Below are 16,398 nucleotides of genomic sequence, written 5' to 3'. Positions count from 1 at the left end.
ATGGGGGGTGGGAGGGAGGGGAGGGTGGGTGATGGGTAGTGAGGAGGGCACCTTTTGGGATGAGCATTGGGTGTTGTATGGAAACCAATTTGACAATAAATTTCATATATTGGAAAAAAATTAAAAAAAAATAAAATGAGTGCTTTCCTTACATACTTGAGTGTGATTAAGTCCAAGAAACACAAAATCTTCTGGTTTACATTAATGTTACTTGTTTCTCCTGGTTTTGTATTTGATTGATTGATTGATTGATTGATCTATTTATTTTTAGAGACAGAGCATGCCTGTGTGAGTGGGGGAGGGGCAGAGAGAATCCCAAGTAGGCCCTGTGCTTGTAGCGCAGGGCCCAACTAAGGGGTGGGCCCTCAAACTCACAAACCGTGAGATCATGGGCTGAGCCAAAATCAAGAGTCAGATGCTTAACCACCTGAGCCACTCAGGGGCCTCTGCTGGTATTTTAAAAACAGAAAATACTAAGGTGCTGAACACTTTGATGTGCTGCACTTACACTTGCTGTAAAAATTAGTAACATTAAAAATAAATTCAGTGCCTTTCAAAACTTTTGAATTATCATGGCAACTTTAACATATAAGATGTGGGGCACCTCGGTGGCTCAGTCAGTTGAGCATCCGACTCTTAGTTTCAGCTCAGGTCATGATGTTGCAATTTGTGAGTTCAAGCCCTGCTTTGGGTTCTGTACTGACAGTGCACAGCCTGCTTTGGATTCTCTCTCTGCCCTGCCCCTGCTCACATGCTCTCTCTCTCTCTCTCTCAAAATAAATATATAAACTGTAAAAAATTGTTTAAAAACTGAAAAATAGATATAACATGTGATATATTTAAATACCAAAATTTAAAATTTACAATTTACTAAATTCCATGCACTTAAACTGGTACAATGACCTTGTCCAATATTTTCCTGTCAGAAGATTTTTGTAGTCTCTAGTTGACCACCACATTTATATTTCTGTGTCCAGAGATGATAGAGGAAAGAGTGGTAGAGCTTGGAAACTTAGAAACAAGATGACTGGGATTTATAGGGCCACCTTAGAGGTGATTAGGAAATTGAAGAAATAAGTTGCCATTTGGCTTTATGAATTTTAAATTGTGGCTTTTTCGGATCACAAATAAAATGGACAATAAAATGCTTACTGATCCAGGTTTTCCCTAAGAATACAAGGTTTGCCTGGAATAGAAAGAAGCTAAGATTACAGACTCTACACTAAAGATCCATAGCAAGAAATTAATAAGATATTATTAAATTGTGTAAAAATAAACTACATGAAATCTAGAGTCAGACAATCCGAATTTCTATCAGGTTGAGTGGCTTGCAAGTCACTATAGCTTTAGGCAAGTCACTAAGATTTTTCATGCATATATTTCTCTTCTGTAAATTTGGGATAACAATACATAGCAAGTTAATTGATTTAAGAACTGTTTATTAAGGATTATCTTTATTATGAGGAAAACAGACTATAAGAGGGCAAGAGTAGAGAGAAACCAGTTAGGGGTCAGTTAAAGTAGTTCAAGGAAGAGATGTTGATGCTTGGGCCAAGATTGCCATCATGGTGAAAAGTCTAATTTGGAATATAATTTGAAAGTAGTGGGGATGTGATTTCCTGGTGGATTGGATGAGGAAAGTGAAATTAAGAAGTTAAAGAGGTAGATGGCCTGAGCACCTGGGGGAATGCAGGTGTCCATATCTGTAAGTAGCAGGATCAAGCCTTAGGTTTTGGACATGTTAAGAGTGAGATACCTCTCCTATATATTCAGGACCACTGTATTATGGTTGTATAGGTTGTTCAGAGCACAGAGGGATTTGGGGACTGAAATCCCAGCAGTATTCTTAAGTGGGGCTGCATCTGCCTAGAGAAAGGAGCACTCTTTAATTTGTACCAAAGCAACCTGTAGGCTAACCTGAAGAGGCCCTGAACGGACACAGGGGCTTTTGGGGTAGTTCACCCTTGTGTGGTTCACAGGGTCACTTGTAGATATTAAAATAAAACGAAAAACATCCACAAGAGTGGCTAGCACATAGGAAGTACCGAGTGCATCTTAATTCTCTTCCTCTCCTATACTGTATATTGCATTTTACTTATCTGTGTACCCTTACATTAGCTTCTTGCACTGATTTAATGTGGTGTCATGAAGATAAACTATTCTGAGGGGGTTTCCCAAGAAACAGGAGATGTAAATGACAACAGTAGACAAGAGCAGCCCTTCTTTGTGCTCTTGGAATTTCAGTGCACAGGTCAAACTGTAATGTGACGAATTTTCAGGGGTTTATTCCTCCATTTCTTAACATTTATGTGAATAAAGGCACACTGAGTGGCTAGCATTTGAATTTTTCTTGAGTTCTCAGATTACTTTTAGCCTATTAGTAGGTGGATAAAAGAGGAATTGGATAGTACTAGGGGTAAAAATAATGCACAGTGTGAAGGGAAACATTTATGAATACTTCTCAGAATCCTCTATTTGTTACTTTGGTTTCCTGTTATTTTACCTAGGTTTTAAAGCACCTCCTGTTATAACAGTTTAAAAAGCATTGATTTTCCTTTATAATTTTACCATAATTTCTAAATATACTTACCTCGATCATCATATGAAGTGTCTAGAGGGTTGAAGGAAAAACATAAGATTCTTAATTTCTCATAAATGGATTTCTATATTAATTTCTTAGCAATTCAGCATATAATTTATTTACCACTTTCTGTTGAATATAAATGTCGGAATCCTGAAAGACAACATGAAAACATAATGAGATTCTACCTTGACAACTATGTCTGCATCGTTTTCTTATTAGGTAAAAATCTGTTTACCTCTTCCTCTTTTAGATCTCTGAGAGGGAAAATTTTTTGGAGAAAAGAAACAGATTAAATTTACTAACAGCACATCAAGAAATGTTTCATCGTATGTCTAAATCCAGCCAGGAAGATTTTTCTCCCTTCCCAGATATTCCCATTTTATTTGGATTCCATTTCAGAAAAGAAAGGAAGGATGCCATATGCTTTGCTCCTCACTCTGTTGTTCATGACAGATGAATCATAGAAGTAAGAGGAGGAGGCATGGACCAAGAGGCCAAGTGTGGGGCATGACAGCAAGCAGCGTGATCAAGCTACTTCCTCTCTCCTTTTGGAAATACCAATCCGTATACTTGTAGTGTGTGTGTGTGTGTGCGTGTGTGTGTGTGCGCATGTGTATGCATGCGTGCATGTGTGTGTCGCTACAAAAAAGTAGAGTGCCTTGGAATCTACTTAGAACCATTAGGTTTCTGGATGTTTTATTTCAAATAAGCTTTATGTTATTTTTCAGTTACATTAGACCACATGTCCTGATTTGGTTAATATTGATTAATATTAGTAATATTAATAATAAATACTGAAATTCAGTATAAAATGAGCCTTTTGTCTTAACCAAGTGGGGATAGTGTAATTGAGAATATGAGTGCTGGACTCAGGGCCACAAACCTGGATTTTCTATCCAACTCCTTTTGCTAGGTGAATTTGGGTAAGTCTCATAACCTTTTGAGTATCAATTTCCTCTTCTAAAATGAAGATAATATAAGTTGTGCTCACCTATTGTACTTTATAGCTTTACAAAGCATCTTTTTATGCAGAGTATTCAGACTTTATGACAACTCATGAATTTTATGTACTTTATCCCTATTTTACCCATCCAGGAAATTGTTTCAGAGAGGTTTCTTAGCCTTTCCATGATTTTGGGATAAACAGGAGTTGGAAGGGATTTTTTTAATGGTCTTAGGAAGGAGACCTATTTGTCTTTTCTGAGAAAAGTGCTGAAATCTTATTTATATACATATATACACATACATGCGCACACACAGATGGATTGGCAGTTAGATAGTATGACAGGAAAAGATGTGCTGACTTAAATCATACTCAAAGGGAGATGAGTTCATTTTATGCTCTAAGGAACACATTCTTCCATTAATTCTGAGGTAGTTCCTAATCTATTTACCTCTACCATCTTCATAGTCCAGAAGACCAGCACCTGGAGAAAAAAGGAGAGAGTGCTCCATGGTTTTGCCTCTTGAAAATGAGTGGAGCTTTAAGACTGAGAGCTAATGTAGACATGAACTCCTGATAGTGAATAATAATAGGAATTAATTTTTTTTGCAGGAACTAGGACTGTGCATAGCAGGAGCAGATGGTAAGTGACCGTGCCGGTCATCAGTTTCACTGGGCTACATAGTAATCAGAAGGGCCTCAGAATACTTTTCCTTCTTGGTACTCCAGCACTTAACTCCTGTTTTTCTTCTCTTACTAATCCTGGGCTGTCTTTCAGCAGCTTTGGCATCTTACTAGACATTGCCGTAGAAAATCTGCTTCACCTCTTCACATCTTGAACTTGGTTCTCTTTTCAATCATAATTATCTTAGTTGTATTCACTCTTGCTATTCCTAGCTACATTCCATTCGCCTACCTACCCACCTTGCTGAGGCCCTCTTCACTACCAGATTGAGACCTTCTGTTCCATTGCCTGAGGAGTCTGCTGTTTTCATGGCTTGGTATTTCTGTTGCTGCTCTTGGACCACAGGAGGCATCTGAAGAGAGCCTCAGAATCATGCAGACCTACCCCCTATTAGTTCATTCTGCCCAGTTTCAGTTTGACACTCAGTGTTGCATGGAAATCTCTGGTGGTGGGTTTCTCCCAGTAAATTAGAAGTTCAGTTCATGGAATGATGCATTATGCAAGGTGCTGGGAATACAATGATAAACAAGACAGATTTGGTCCCTGACTTATAGAAATGCCATTATGCTTTCTAACTTTTCCTTTTCTCATGGATCTAAGTACTTACTTTGTTCTGAACTGTATCTTGAGACGTCAATTTCTGTGGAAGAATCAAGGAAAAATATTACAATTATCTACTTGCAAGAGGTGTTTTTCCTCCTAACTCAACTCTCCTCACTCTAAACTGTGCTTCTTGCTCCCAAGGTGGCCCCCTAGATATGATGCATTACTGGTTCCTACCTCTTTTAAGCACCTCCAGCCAGCCCTGTTCTACCTATCCCTCCACACTAATTCTCCACATAGGTGCTAGGATGAGAAATAAGGAGGGGATGCAGCTGACTAGAAGGGAGGTGGGAGGATACTAAGGAAAATCCTGGAAAGAGAGATGTTGTGGCATGGAAATACGTTATTGCCTACATGAGTCCCATCTCGGGTTCATTGACAAATACTATATACTTGTCTCTTATCATCTCTTCTGTATGAAGTCACTAAAATTCTTGAATTCTTTTTATATAATACTAGCACAGTGTCTTCTTTTTTACATTTTTATTCCTCAGATAATTTTAGAGTATTCTTGTTGTTACTGTTGTTAAATTCAGTCTGCTTTTTGGGGGGGTTGGCCTTATTGGTAATGTGAGCTTTGGGAGTTTAAAAGTGCAGGGGGAATCACTAGTAGGTCAAGGATTCTGTGCTTCATGTATTGACATGGGCTCCCAGAATATTGGCAAAGTCTCTAGCTATCAACTAAGTAGAAACTGAGACTGAACCTTGGCATTCCTTCCACTGTGACTTTCACAGGGAATTTCCATTTTGACTTGTTACTCACCATTTTGTTTGCGTCGTGTCCATCTTGTTAATAAAATAGCCAGAATAACAAGTCCCAGTAGAGTCAGGATGACAGCCAAAGTTATTTCTGCAACAAAAATTCAACTGTACTCTTTCTTATTTAGACTGTGTCATGATCAGAGACAGCTTCTGGTCACCTCTTAACTGTTTTCACCAAATAGGCATCTCCCCTCTGCCCCCTTTTCTGCTTTCTTCCTTAATGTTCCTTATCTTATTGTCTCCACATTCCTTCCCCTACTCATTATTTATATTGGTCCTATTGGTCAGATACTAAGAACCTCAGATGCTATGTACCCTTGGTTTAGAGAGTGGAAAATGTGACACATTTCCTCCTTAGTTGAATCCCTTACTCTATGTAGGCAGAAGGTTAGAGGGAATCATTGATACAAAGTAAAGTAATTCACTGGGGTGTGAGAAAAAATATTAGTTCTATTTTTATGTAATTTTATATTATAACTAAAATTCTAGATTTTCTGTTTTGAAGCATGTATTAGTACAGTAGTATGTTTACAACGTGTGTGTGTGTGTGTGTGTGTGTGTGTGTGTGTGTGTATGCAGTGTATGCAGTGTGTGTACAGATACTTTTACATGGGTAGGCGATCAAAAATTTTAGAGGCCCCTGACTGAACATGATCGTATTAACGAAAACCACAACAGAAGACAGAAATTTCTTATCATTGGGAAAGACCTTTCAGTCATCACCCACAAAGCCTTTCATGATAAGACATATTTGTGACAGTTGTTACTTTGGCTAATAGAATTTCTCCCAAAGTCCCATGCTGGGACTGCTAGCCTATATCTGTTTATGTATAACTGGAGAGACAAATCTTAAGTAGGTACCTTGCTACGGTTATGAATAACTGAGACTGAGGAGCTCTGGGGAGAAGAAAGGAAGAGAGGGAGGGAGGGAAGGAAGAAAGAGAAAAAGAGAAAGAGAAAGAAAAAGATGTAGGAAGGGAAGGTGGCGGAAGGAAGAAATGAATAAATGAGTGAATAAACCAATCATAAATCTGCCTGTGACAGTGATAAATGCTGAGACAACTGAACTATGAAGGGCTAAAAAAATTAATTACACCAAGATTAAGCTGCTGCAAGAAAGCAGTAGATGAATTCACCTCAAGATGTAATGAAACACCTCCAGTTGGGGAAAATCAGTCATATGTCTACACAATCTTTCAGCTGTTAGGTCACGTGAGAACAATTTCCCAACAAAACAACCTTCAGAGATTTGCTCCTAATGGACCACTAAAATGAATAGTAAATAGTTTGGCCTCTTTCATGGCAAGTCAGAATTTCATAACTGATGTGAAGTAATCCTTAGAGGAGGAAGGGATAACCAGGTGGTGTACCTGGACCAAGCTTCTGGAAGGCAGTACTCCCTTTGAGTGGTGTCTGAAATGTTCTGGCTGTTAGACAAAAGATGATCCACTCCATTTTTGAGGAAAATAAGAGGAAGAGTTAAAACATTATAAAGTGAGCAACACTAGCAGAAGTAAGACAACAGGCTAAAAAATTTTCCTATTGTTCCAGAGGATGGTTGTTTTGTTTTAGTTGTCCAAACTCTTGAAACCAAAGAAGAAATCAGTGTCCTCACTCTAGAGCTGAGCTGACTCTGAGTGATTTTCCTCAGGCTCCCAGAGGAATCAATGAGAGTGAAAGAAAGAATGTTGAATTTGAAAGAAAGCAGACAGATAAGGAGTGTGTTAAAGTCTTTGAAGAGAAGAGTTCTGAGCCAGTAAGGTCTGGGTGACCTTAGAGGAGTCGGTCCATACCCAAGACTGCCATTTTTCAGGTGTTGTCTTCAGAGGGTTCTGTGTCATCTGGACTTCTTTGTCAAAGGGAGATCAAGATAAAAGGAACACCCCAAGCTCACTGTTTCTGAGCAGTATGAACTTGGATGTGGCAGAGGTCCTTGTAGACAAACATGCAGAGGGTTACAGAGGAACTATGTGGCTCAGGTTAATCAGACCTAAGCAGACTAAAGGAGTGTGGCCTGTGAAAGTTCCAGAATCTGTGTCATAACAAAGAACTAGAACTTCAGAGAGACAAGAAGAAAGGAAATTGAGGACCAAGAGGCTGGGAAGACTTCAGAATATTTTGGAGGGGGATTTTATGATTTTGAAGGGGGATTTACTCTATTTGGGCTCTTGAATAAGTTCTTATTTTCCAGACATTTTGAGGCCAGAGATTGTTTCCTTCATCCTTGTAACTTCCAGACATTTTGAAGCAGAGAACTTCCTATAGAATAGGCACTTAATAAATGTTTAATAATTAGAAGTGAGAAAAATTCCTATATCTATAAAAAGGAGGTCCTTGAAACAAATGGAGGGTGAACTGGTGAAGGGAAGCCATTGGAATTAGATAGTACGGGAAAGTCAAGAGGTCTGTGGTGCTAGGAAAAAAGAGCCAGTGAATGGGATTTCAAGCCACTGTAGACAACAAGGGGAGTAATAAAATTATATGAACTCTAAGGCTTTATATTAGACACATACTTTACACGTACAATTTATTTAATCCTTAATAACATTTACAATGAAACTCTTCAAGGCTGAGACATCTGAAGTCACCCAGCCAACAAATGGCAGAGTTTCTGACTCCAGAGCCCACATTGTATTCACAAAGCCACATTTCATTTCAATCTTGGGGGCCTGCTATTTGTGGTAGTATGTCATAGGCCAAGCAGTCAGCCACTGGAAGAGCACAGTGATGGCCTCCATTTTGAGGATGCTGCACCCTCCAGGTTTGGGGTAGCTCTGGACTACTTTGATTTATCTTTTACACCCCCCCCCCACCTCCCCTCTGGCAACAATCATTTTGTTCTCTGCAGTTAAGAGGCTGTTTCTTGGTTTGTCTTTTGCTTTCTTTTTTCTCCTTTGCTCCTTTGTTTTGTTTCTTAAATTCCACATATGAGTGAAATCATATGGTACTTGTCTCTCTGTCTGATTTCACTTAGCATCAGAATCTCTGGGTCCATCCATGTTGTTGCAAATAGCAAGATTTCATTTTTTTATGGCTGAATAATATTGCATTGTATATATATACCACATCTTTATCCACTCATCCATGGATGGACATTTGGGCTGCTTCCATAGTTTGGCTATTGTAAATAATTCTGCAATGAACATAAGGGTGCATGTATTCCTTTGAATTAGTGTTTTTGTATATTTTGGGGGTAATAACAAATAGTACAACTGCTGGATCATAGGGTAGTTCTATTTTTAATTTTTTGAGGGGCCTCCATACTGTTTTCCACAGTTTGCATTCCCTCCAACAGCTAATGAGAGTTCATTTTTCTCCACATCCTCGTCAACACGTGTTGTTCTTGTCTTGTTGATTTTAGCTACTCTGACAGGTGTGAGGTGATAATTCATTGTAGTTCTGATTTGCATTTCCCTGATGATGAGTAAGGTTGAGCATCTTTTCACATGTCTGTTAGCCATTTGTATGTCTTCTTTGGAGAAATGTCTGTTCATGTCTTCTACGACTTTGTAATTGGATTATGTTTTGGATATTAATTGTATCAGTTCTTTATATATTTTGGATACTACCCTTTATTGGATAGGGTCCTTTGCAAATATCTTCTTCCATACCATAGGATGGAATGGAAAGTTTTTACTTTGATGTAGTCCCAATAGTTTATTTTTGCTTTTGTTTCCCTTGCCTCAGAAGAGATATCTAGAAAGATGTTGTTAGGGCTGATGTTAGAGACATTGCTGCTTGTGCCCTTTTCAAGGATTTTTATGGTTTCAGGTCTCACATTTCTTTTCTGAAGTTCTTCTGAAAAACAAAACAAAAGGATTAATGTGATATTAATGTAAATATCAAAGTAAACATACAAGAAGAAAATTAGACTTTGTTGAAAAATAAGAATGTAAAGTCAAAAGTAACCAGGATGCTGCACGCACATGCACACACACACACACACACACACACACACACGGAAGCAGGTGAGCTCACTTTGATTTACGTAATGCTCTCCAGGAAATGAAAAGGGAAGGGAGAAGAGTGATGATTTTACTGAATTTAGAGAATAAATGTGGGTTATTAGTTCTTGTGGTTACATTTTATTAACATTTTATCTTTTTATAACATTTTCATTCTTTCTTCCCCTAATAAGTTCTTTAACTTTTTCTATATCTATCCTTCTATCTCCATATACCCCCCACCCACACACACACATACAGATCTGCGTGTGTGTGCATGTGGGATATATGGAGATATATGGAATATATATGTGTGTGTGTATATATATATATATTTATTTATGATATATATAGTCACCAATTACATGTTTATTCATATAAGCATATGTTAAACATACATGTTATATCTGTATGTATAATATATATACACACAAGTATTATTCATTTGTCAACTGTTGGCATAGGATTTTATTAAATGTTTTTAATGTTTGGGGCGCCTGGGTGGCGCAGTCGGTTAAGTGTCCGACTTCAGCCAGGTCACGATCTCGCGGTCCGTGAGTTCGAGCCCCGCGTCAGGCTCTGGGCTGATGGCTCGGAGCCTGGAGCCTGTTTCCGATTCTGTGTCTCCCTCTCTCTCTGCCCCTCCCCCGTTCATGCTCTGTCTCTCTCTGTCCCAAAAATAAAATAAAAAACGTTGAAAAAAAAAATTAAAAAAAAAAAGTTTTTAATGTTTATTTTTGAGAGAAAGAGAGACAGAGCACAAGTGGGCTGGAGGCAGAGAGAGACGGAGACACTGAATCCGAAGCAGTCGCAGGCTGTGAGCTGTCAGCACAGAGGTCTACGGGAGGCTCGAACCCACAAGCAGTGAGATCATGACCTAAGACAAAGTCATGATCGGACTTCCAACCAAATGAGCCACCCAAGCACCCCGAGGGTTCTGGAATTCATCATAAGAACTTAGGAAGTGAATAATTGCAATGGATGCATACAAATCGTTTTTCAGCCTTGGTCACTTTCACTTTTTTACATTGGTAGATACTGCAGCACTATCCAATTGAGTTGTCAGTTAATTCTTCACAAATTATTTAATTGAAACAATCACTATATAATTTTGAATACTTAACTGGAAAAGTTTTCAAAAGTAAATAATATTGTCATAATTTTGTTCCTTCTTTCCTCAGTGCATCCTTCCTTTTTTCTCTTTCTGCTGTTCTTCAAATTACTTATCCTCAATTATTCCTGTGTCTCCAAGTTTTGCTTTCACCTATCATGATGATAATCATTATCATACTGAAGTAAACTACTGAGAAAGAGAAAATAAGAAAGTAAATTGAGAGGACAGGAATGAGACTGAAGAGAGAAAAAAGACAGGAATAAGTTAATTGAAGGAATGGAAATATTTGTAAAAGCTCTGCTGTTTTCAATCCCCAAGAAACCATCCACATTATGGAGATTTACAAACAAAAATCCAGGGAGAAATAAACAATACAATCATGGTAGGGGACATCAATGCCCAACTTTCTTCAATGGGTAGATCACCCAGACCTGGAGTCAATAAGGAAACATTGGACTTGAAATACATTTTATATCAAATGGACCTAACAGATATATATAGATCATCCCATTCAACACACTAAAATGCATATTCTTCTCAGAGCTCAAGAAGGAACACTTTCCAGGATAAATCATATGTTAGATCACAAGACAAGTTGACAAATTTAGAAAATTGCTATCCTCAAGAATGTTCATCAATGACAATGATATGAAACTAGAGGTCAATAACTGGAGGCAAGGTGAAAAATTGACAAATGAGATTAAACAACATGATTCTGAGAAGCCAGTTGGTCAAAAAAGAAAACAAAAGGTAAATCAAAAATATGATATATGAAAATGGAAACACAACATACAGAAACCAAAGGGAAATAGCAAAAACAGTTCTGAGAGAGAAATTTCTTAGTAATAAATTCCTACATTAAGAAAGAAGAAAGGGGCGCCTGGGTGGCTCAGTTGGTTAAGTGTCTGACTTCGGCTCAGTCATGATCTCACAGCTCGTGAGTTCAAGCCCCGGTTTGGGCTGTGTGCTGACAGCTTGGAGCCTGGAGACTGCTTCGGATTCTGGGTCTCTCTCTGCCCCTCCCCACTCATGTCCTCTCTCTCCCTCAAAAAAAATTAAGTATTAAAAATAATAAAATAAAGAAGAAAAATCTCAAATAAACAACCTAAATGGACACTCTATGGAAATACAAGAAGAAGGAACTAAACCCAATATTAGTAAAGGAAGGAAATACTAACGATCATAGCAGAAATGAATGAAAGAAAAGCTAGAGAAACAATAGAAAAGGTCAATGAAACTAAGACTTGGTTTTTGGAAAGATTAACAAAATTGACAAATCTTTAGTTACACTACCTTAGAAACATGGGAGAAGGTTTAAAAAAAATTATATATGAAAGAGAAGATCTTACAACTGATACAACAGAAATACAAAAGATCATGAGGCCACTATGAACAAATAACACCAAAAAGTTAGATAATTTAGAAGAAATGGATAAATTCCTACAAACTTACAACCTATGAAGACTGAATCATGAAGAAATAGAAAATCTGGACTGCCCAGTAAGGACTAAAGAGATTGCATCAGTATTCAAAACCCTCTCATAAAGAAAGGCCCAGGGCATAATAATTTCATAGGTGAATTTTATTAAATATTAAGATAAAAATTAATGCCAATCCTTGTCAACTATTCTGAAAAGTTTAAGAGGAGGGAACATTTGCAAACTTATTTTTTAAAGCCAGCATTATCTTCATACAAAGGCAGAACAGTGCACTACAAGAAAATTATAGGTCAATACACTGATAAGCATAGATACAAAACTCTGCAACAAACTGCAATTAATCTGAATTCAACAGAATATTAAAAGTATCAGAAATCATAATCTAGTGGGTTTTATCCCTGAGATGAAAGGATGATTTAGCATATGCAAATCAAGAAGTATAATACACCACATTAACAGAAATCAGGTTAAAAATCACATGAACACTTCAAAAGACACAAAAAAGCATATGACAAGATCCAACACCTCTTCAGGGTAAAACTCTCAACAAGTTATTTATGTAAAAAGGTGCCCCAATGTTATAAAGGCCTTATATGAGAAACCCACAGCTAACATCATACTCACAAGTGAAAAGCTAAAAGCTTTTCCTGTGAGATCAAGAACAAGACAAGATGCCCATAGTCACCATTTTATTGAATATAGTACTACAAGTCTCAACTAGAGCAATTAGGCAAGAAAAAAAGTCATCTGAATCTGAATGAATAAATAAAATACTCAGTTTGCAGATGGCTTGATAGTACATGCAGAATAACCCAAAGATCAACTAAAAGCTGTAGAACTAATAAATTCAATAAAGTTGCAAGATATAAAATAGCATACAAAAATCTGTTGTGTTTCTATACATTAACAATGAACTATCTAAAAAAGAAATTAAGAAAACTATCCCTTTACAATAGTATTAAAAAAATACCTAGGAGATCATTTAACCAAAGAGGTGAAAGATATTATACTGAAAACTAAAAGACATCAATGAAAAGATTTAAGTAGACACAAATGAGTAAATATCAAATGTCATGGATTGGAAAAATTAATATTATTAAAAGGTACATATTACCCAAAGCAATCTACAGATACAATGCAATCCCTATCAAAATTCCAATGAATTTCTTAACAAATAGAAAAAAAATCCTAAAATTCATTTGGAACCACAAAAACACTGAAGCGAAGGATATGTTGAGCAAAAATAACACGGGGGGAAATCACACCACAAGACTTCAAAATATATTCCAAAGCTATAGTAATGAAAACAGCATAATACTGGCATAAAACAGACATATAGACCAATGGAAGAGAATAGAAAGCCCAAAAAGAAATCCACACATTTATAATAAATTGATCTTTAAGGTGTCAAAACATACAATATGGGAAGGATAGTGTCCTCAATAAATTTTGTTCCAAAAACTGTGTATCTTTGTGAAGAAGAATGAAAATTGACCTGTACCTCACATCACATGCAGAAACCAACTTGAAGTGGAACAAAGACTTAAATAGAAGACCTGAAGTATAAAACTGCTGGAATAGAACATAGAGGAAAAGCTTCTTGTGTTGGTGTTAGCAATGATTTTTTCGGTATGACCGTCAAAGGAAGCACAAGCAAAACAGCAAAAATAGGCAAGTGGCATTGCATCAACTAAAAAGATTTTTCACAGTAAAGAAAACAATCAACAGACTAAAAAGATAACTTCTCTTCCCCATATTCCCAGCAGCAGTTATCTTATTTTGGTGATATTATAAATTGGTATAGCCATATAAAAAATAGTATAGAAGCTCCTTAAAAAGATTAAAATAGGAACCAAGGAGGATGGCATAGTAGGAGAATCCTGAGCTCACCTCATCCCATGACACACCAAGGTGACATCTACATCTATAAGACTCTGAGAATGACCTGGCAGAACAGATCTTTCACAGCCAATTGTAGAGAGAAGGCCACATCCAGAAGGGTAAAAAAAAATGTGGAGGTCTGGTTGGGAACCACAACCCCAGCCTGACTAATCACAAATGAAAGAAACATTACAAGCACAGAAAACTGAGATCAGACCCCACACTGGGCCCCCATGGCCATGGGGACCCACACTGGGAAAATGAGTCCCTACAATATCTGGCTTTGAAAATCAGCAAAGTGTAACCCCTGGAGCTTTAGAAATCAGCAGGCTTAACTCAGGAGAGCTGGAGGCCAGTAAGAAACCAAGTTCCTGCCCTCAGAGTGCAAGCATACTAAATAACTCAGAAAGGGATATAGCACAGACACAGCAGTTTGAGAGATAACTGGGATAAATCTGAAGGAGATTTATTGACTATCCTTATAATGTGTTCTAGTGGGGCAGGGTCTGCAGAGGATTAGTTAGGGAACAAAGATCTAGTGGGTACTATTTTCTACCCTTCCTCAACCTAGATAGTCAGACACTTGTGGGAGCTCTTGCTAATACTCTGTATGTATTTTGCTAGCACTGTAAGTCTCCTCCTAGCATTCCCATCCTGACCCAACCATCCAACCACACACTTCGCCAGGCATCTCTCCAAAGCAGCTACTACCCTACCACATCAAGCAGGCAGCCCTTGCCAGGACCAGCATCACTCCAAAATGACTGTTGCCTTGGGGAAGGGAAAAGATAACCTTGCACATGAGCACACCCACATTTCCTGCGGCCAAGCCTCTTAGCTGGCCATGCAGGGAGCAATCCCTGCCCTTTGGTGTGTGTGCAGCTGTGGCAAAAACTACGATACCTGGGAATAAACCTAACCAAGAGGTAAAAGATCTGTACACTGAAAACTATAGAAAGCTTATGAAAGAAATTGAAGAAGACAAAGAAATGGAAAAACATTCCATGCTCCTGGATTGAAAGAACAAACATTGCTAAAATGTTAATACTACCCAAAACAATCTACACATTCAGTGCAATCCCTATTAAAATAACACCAGCATTCTTCACAGAGCTAGAACAGACAATCCTAAAATTTGTATGGAACCAGAAAAAAAAAACCCTGAATAGCCAAAGTAGTGTTGAAAGAGAAAACCAAGGCTGGAGGCATCACAATTCTGGGATTCAAGCTGTACTACAAAGTTGCAATCATCAAGACAGTATGGTACTGGCACAAAAACAGACACACAGATCAATGGAGCATAATAGAACCCAGAAATGGACCCACAAATGTATGGCTAACTAGTCTTTGACAAAGAAGGAAAGAATGTCCAATGGAAAAAAGTCTCTTCAAATGGCATGGGGAAAACTGGAGAGCAACATGCAGAGGAATGAAACAGGACATTTTTTTTACACCATCACAAAAAGAAATTCAAAATGGATGAAAGACTTAAGTGTGAGACATGAAACTATCAAAATCCCAGAGGAGTAAACAGGCAACAACCTCTTTGACCTTGGTGGCCACAGCAACTTTTTCCTAGACATATCTCCCAAGGCAAGGGAAACAAAAGCAAAAATGAACTATTGTGACTTCATTGAGATAAAAAGCTTCTGCACAGCAATGGAAAAAATCAATGAAACTAAAAGGCAACTGACGAGATGGGAGAAGATATTTGCAAATGACATATTGGATAAAGGGTTAGTATCCCAAATCTGTAAGGAATTTACCAAACTCAACACCCCAAAAACATAATCCAGTGAAGAAATTGGCAGAAGACATGAATAGACACTTTTCCGAAGACAACATGCAGATGGTTAACAGACACATGAAAAGATGCTCAGCATCACTCATCAGGGAAATACAAATGAAAAATAAAACCACAATGAGATACCACTTCACACCTGTTATCAGATTGGCTGAAATTAACAATTTAGGAACAACAGATGTTGGCAAAGATGTGGAGAAAGGGGAACACTTTTGCAGTATTGGTGGGAATGCAAACTAAAGCAGCCACTCTAGAAGACAGTATGGAGTTTCCTCAGAAAAATAAAAATACAGCTGCCCTATGACCCAGCTATTGCACTACTAGGTATTTATCCAAAGCATACAAAATGCTGATTCAAAGGGTGTATATGTATCCCAATGTTTACAGCAACACTATCAACAATAGCCAAATTATGTGAAGCCCAAATGTCCATCAAATGATGAATGAATAAGATGTGATATACATACATATACACACACACACACACACACACACACACACACACACACACAATGGAATATTACTCAGTGATCAAAAAGAATGAAATCTTGCCATTTGCAACAACATGGATGGAACTAGAGTATATTATGCTAAGTAAAATAAGTCAGAGAAAGAGAAATATATGATTTCACTCGCATG

At 37.7% G+C, this 16,398-nt stretch overlaps 1 protein-coding gene across 5 annotated transcripts in view; it reads right to left on the bottom strand.

Annotated features, from left to right (window-relative positions):
- The window catches only part of TSBP1 (testis expressed basic protein 1), a 217,663-nt gene extending 210,065 nt beyond the window's left edge, over window positions 1-7,598 (bottom strand). For all 5 annotated transcript variants that reach the window (XM_049653493.1, XM_049653494.1, XM_049653495.1 and 2 more), the window contains exons 1-7: window positions 7,371-7,598; window positions 5,579-5,665; window positions 4,820-4,852; window positions 3,979-4,011; window positions 2,820-2,852; window positions 2,705-2,734; window positions 2,591-2,611 (exon numbers count right to left, since the gene is read on the bottom strand). In XM_049653493.1, coding sequence (XP_049509450.1) covers window positions 2,591-2,611; window positions 2,705-2,734; window positions 2,820-2,852; window positions 3,979-4,011; window positions 4,820-4,852; window positions 5,579-5,665; window positions 7,371-7,383 — 250 coding nt within the window. In that variant the 5' untranslated portion in view covers window positions 7,384-7,598. The remainder of the gene's footprint in view (window positions 1-2,590; window positions 2,612-2,704; window positions 2,735-2,819; window positions 2,853-3,978; window positions 4,012-4,819; window positions 4,853-5,578; window positions 5,666-7,370) is intronic.
- Window positions 7,599-16,398: the final 8,800 nt, after the last annotated feature.

This window comes from Panthera uncia (assembly GCF_023721935.1).
Source record: "Panthera uncia isolate 11264 chromosome B2 unlocalized genomic scaffold, Puncia_PCG_1.0 HiC_scaffold_24, whole genome shotgun sequence".
Taxonomy (NCBI): Eukaryota; Metazoa; Chordata; class Mammalia; order Carnivora; family Felidae; genus Panthera; species Panthera uncia.
Note: the sequence above shows the minus strand (reverse complement) of the source record. Positions and strands in the feature narration are given on the sequence as shown.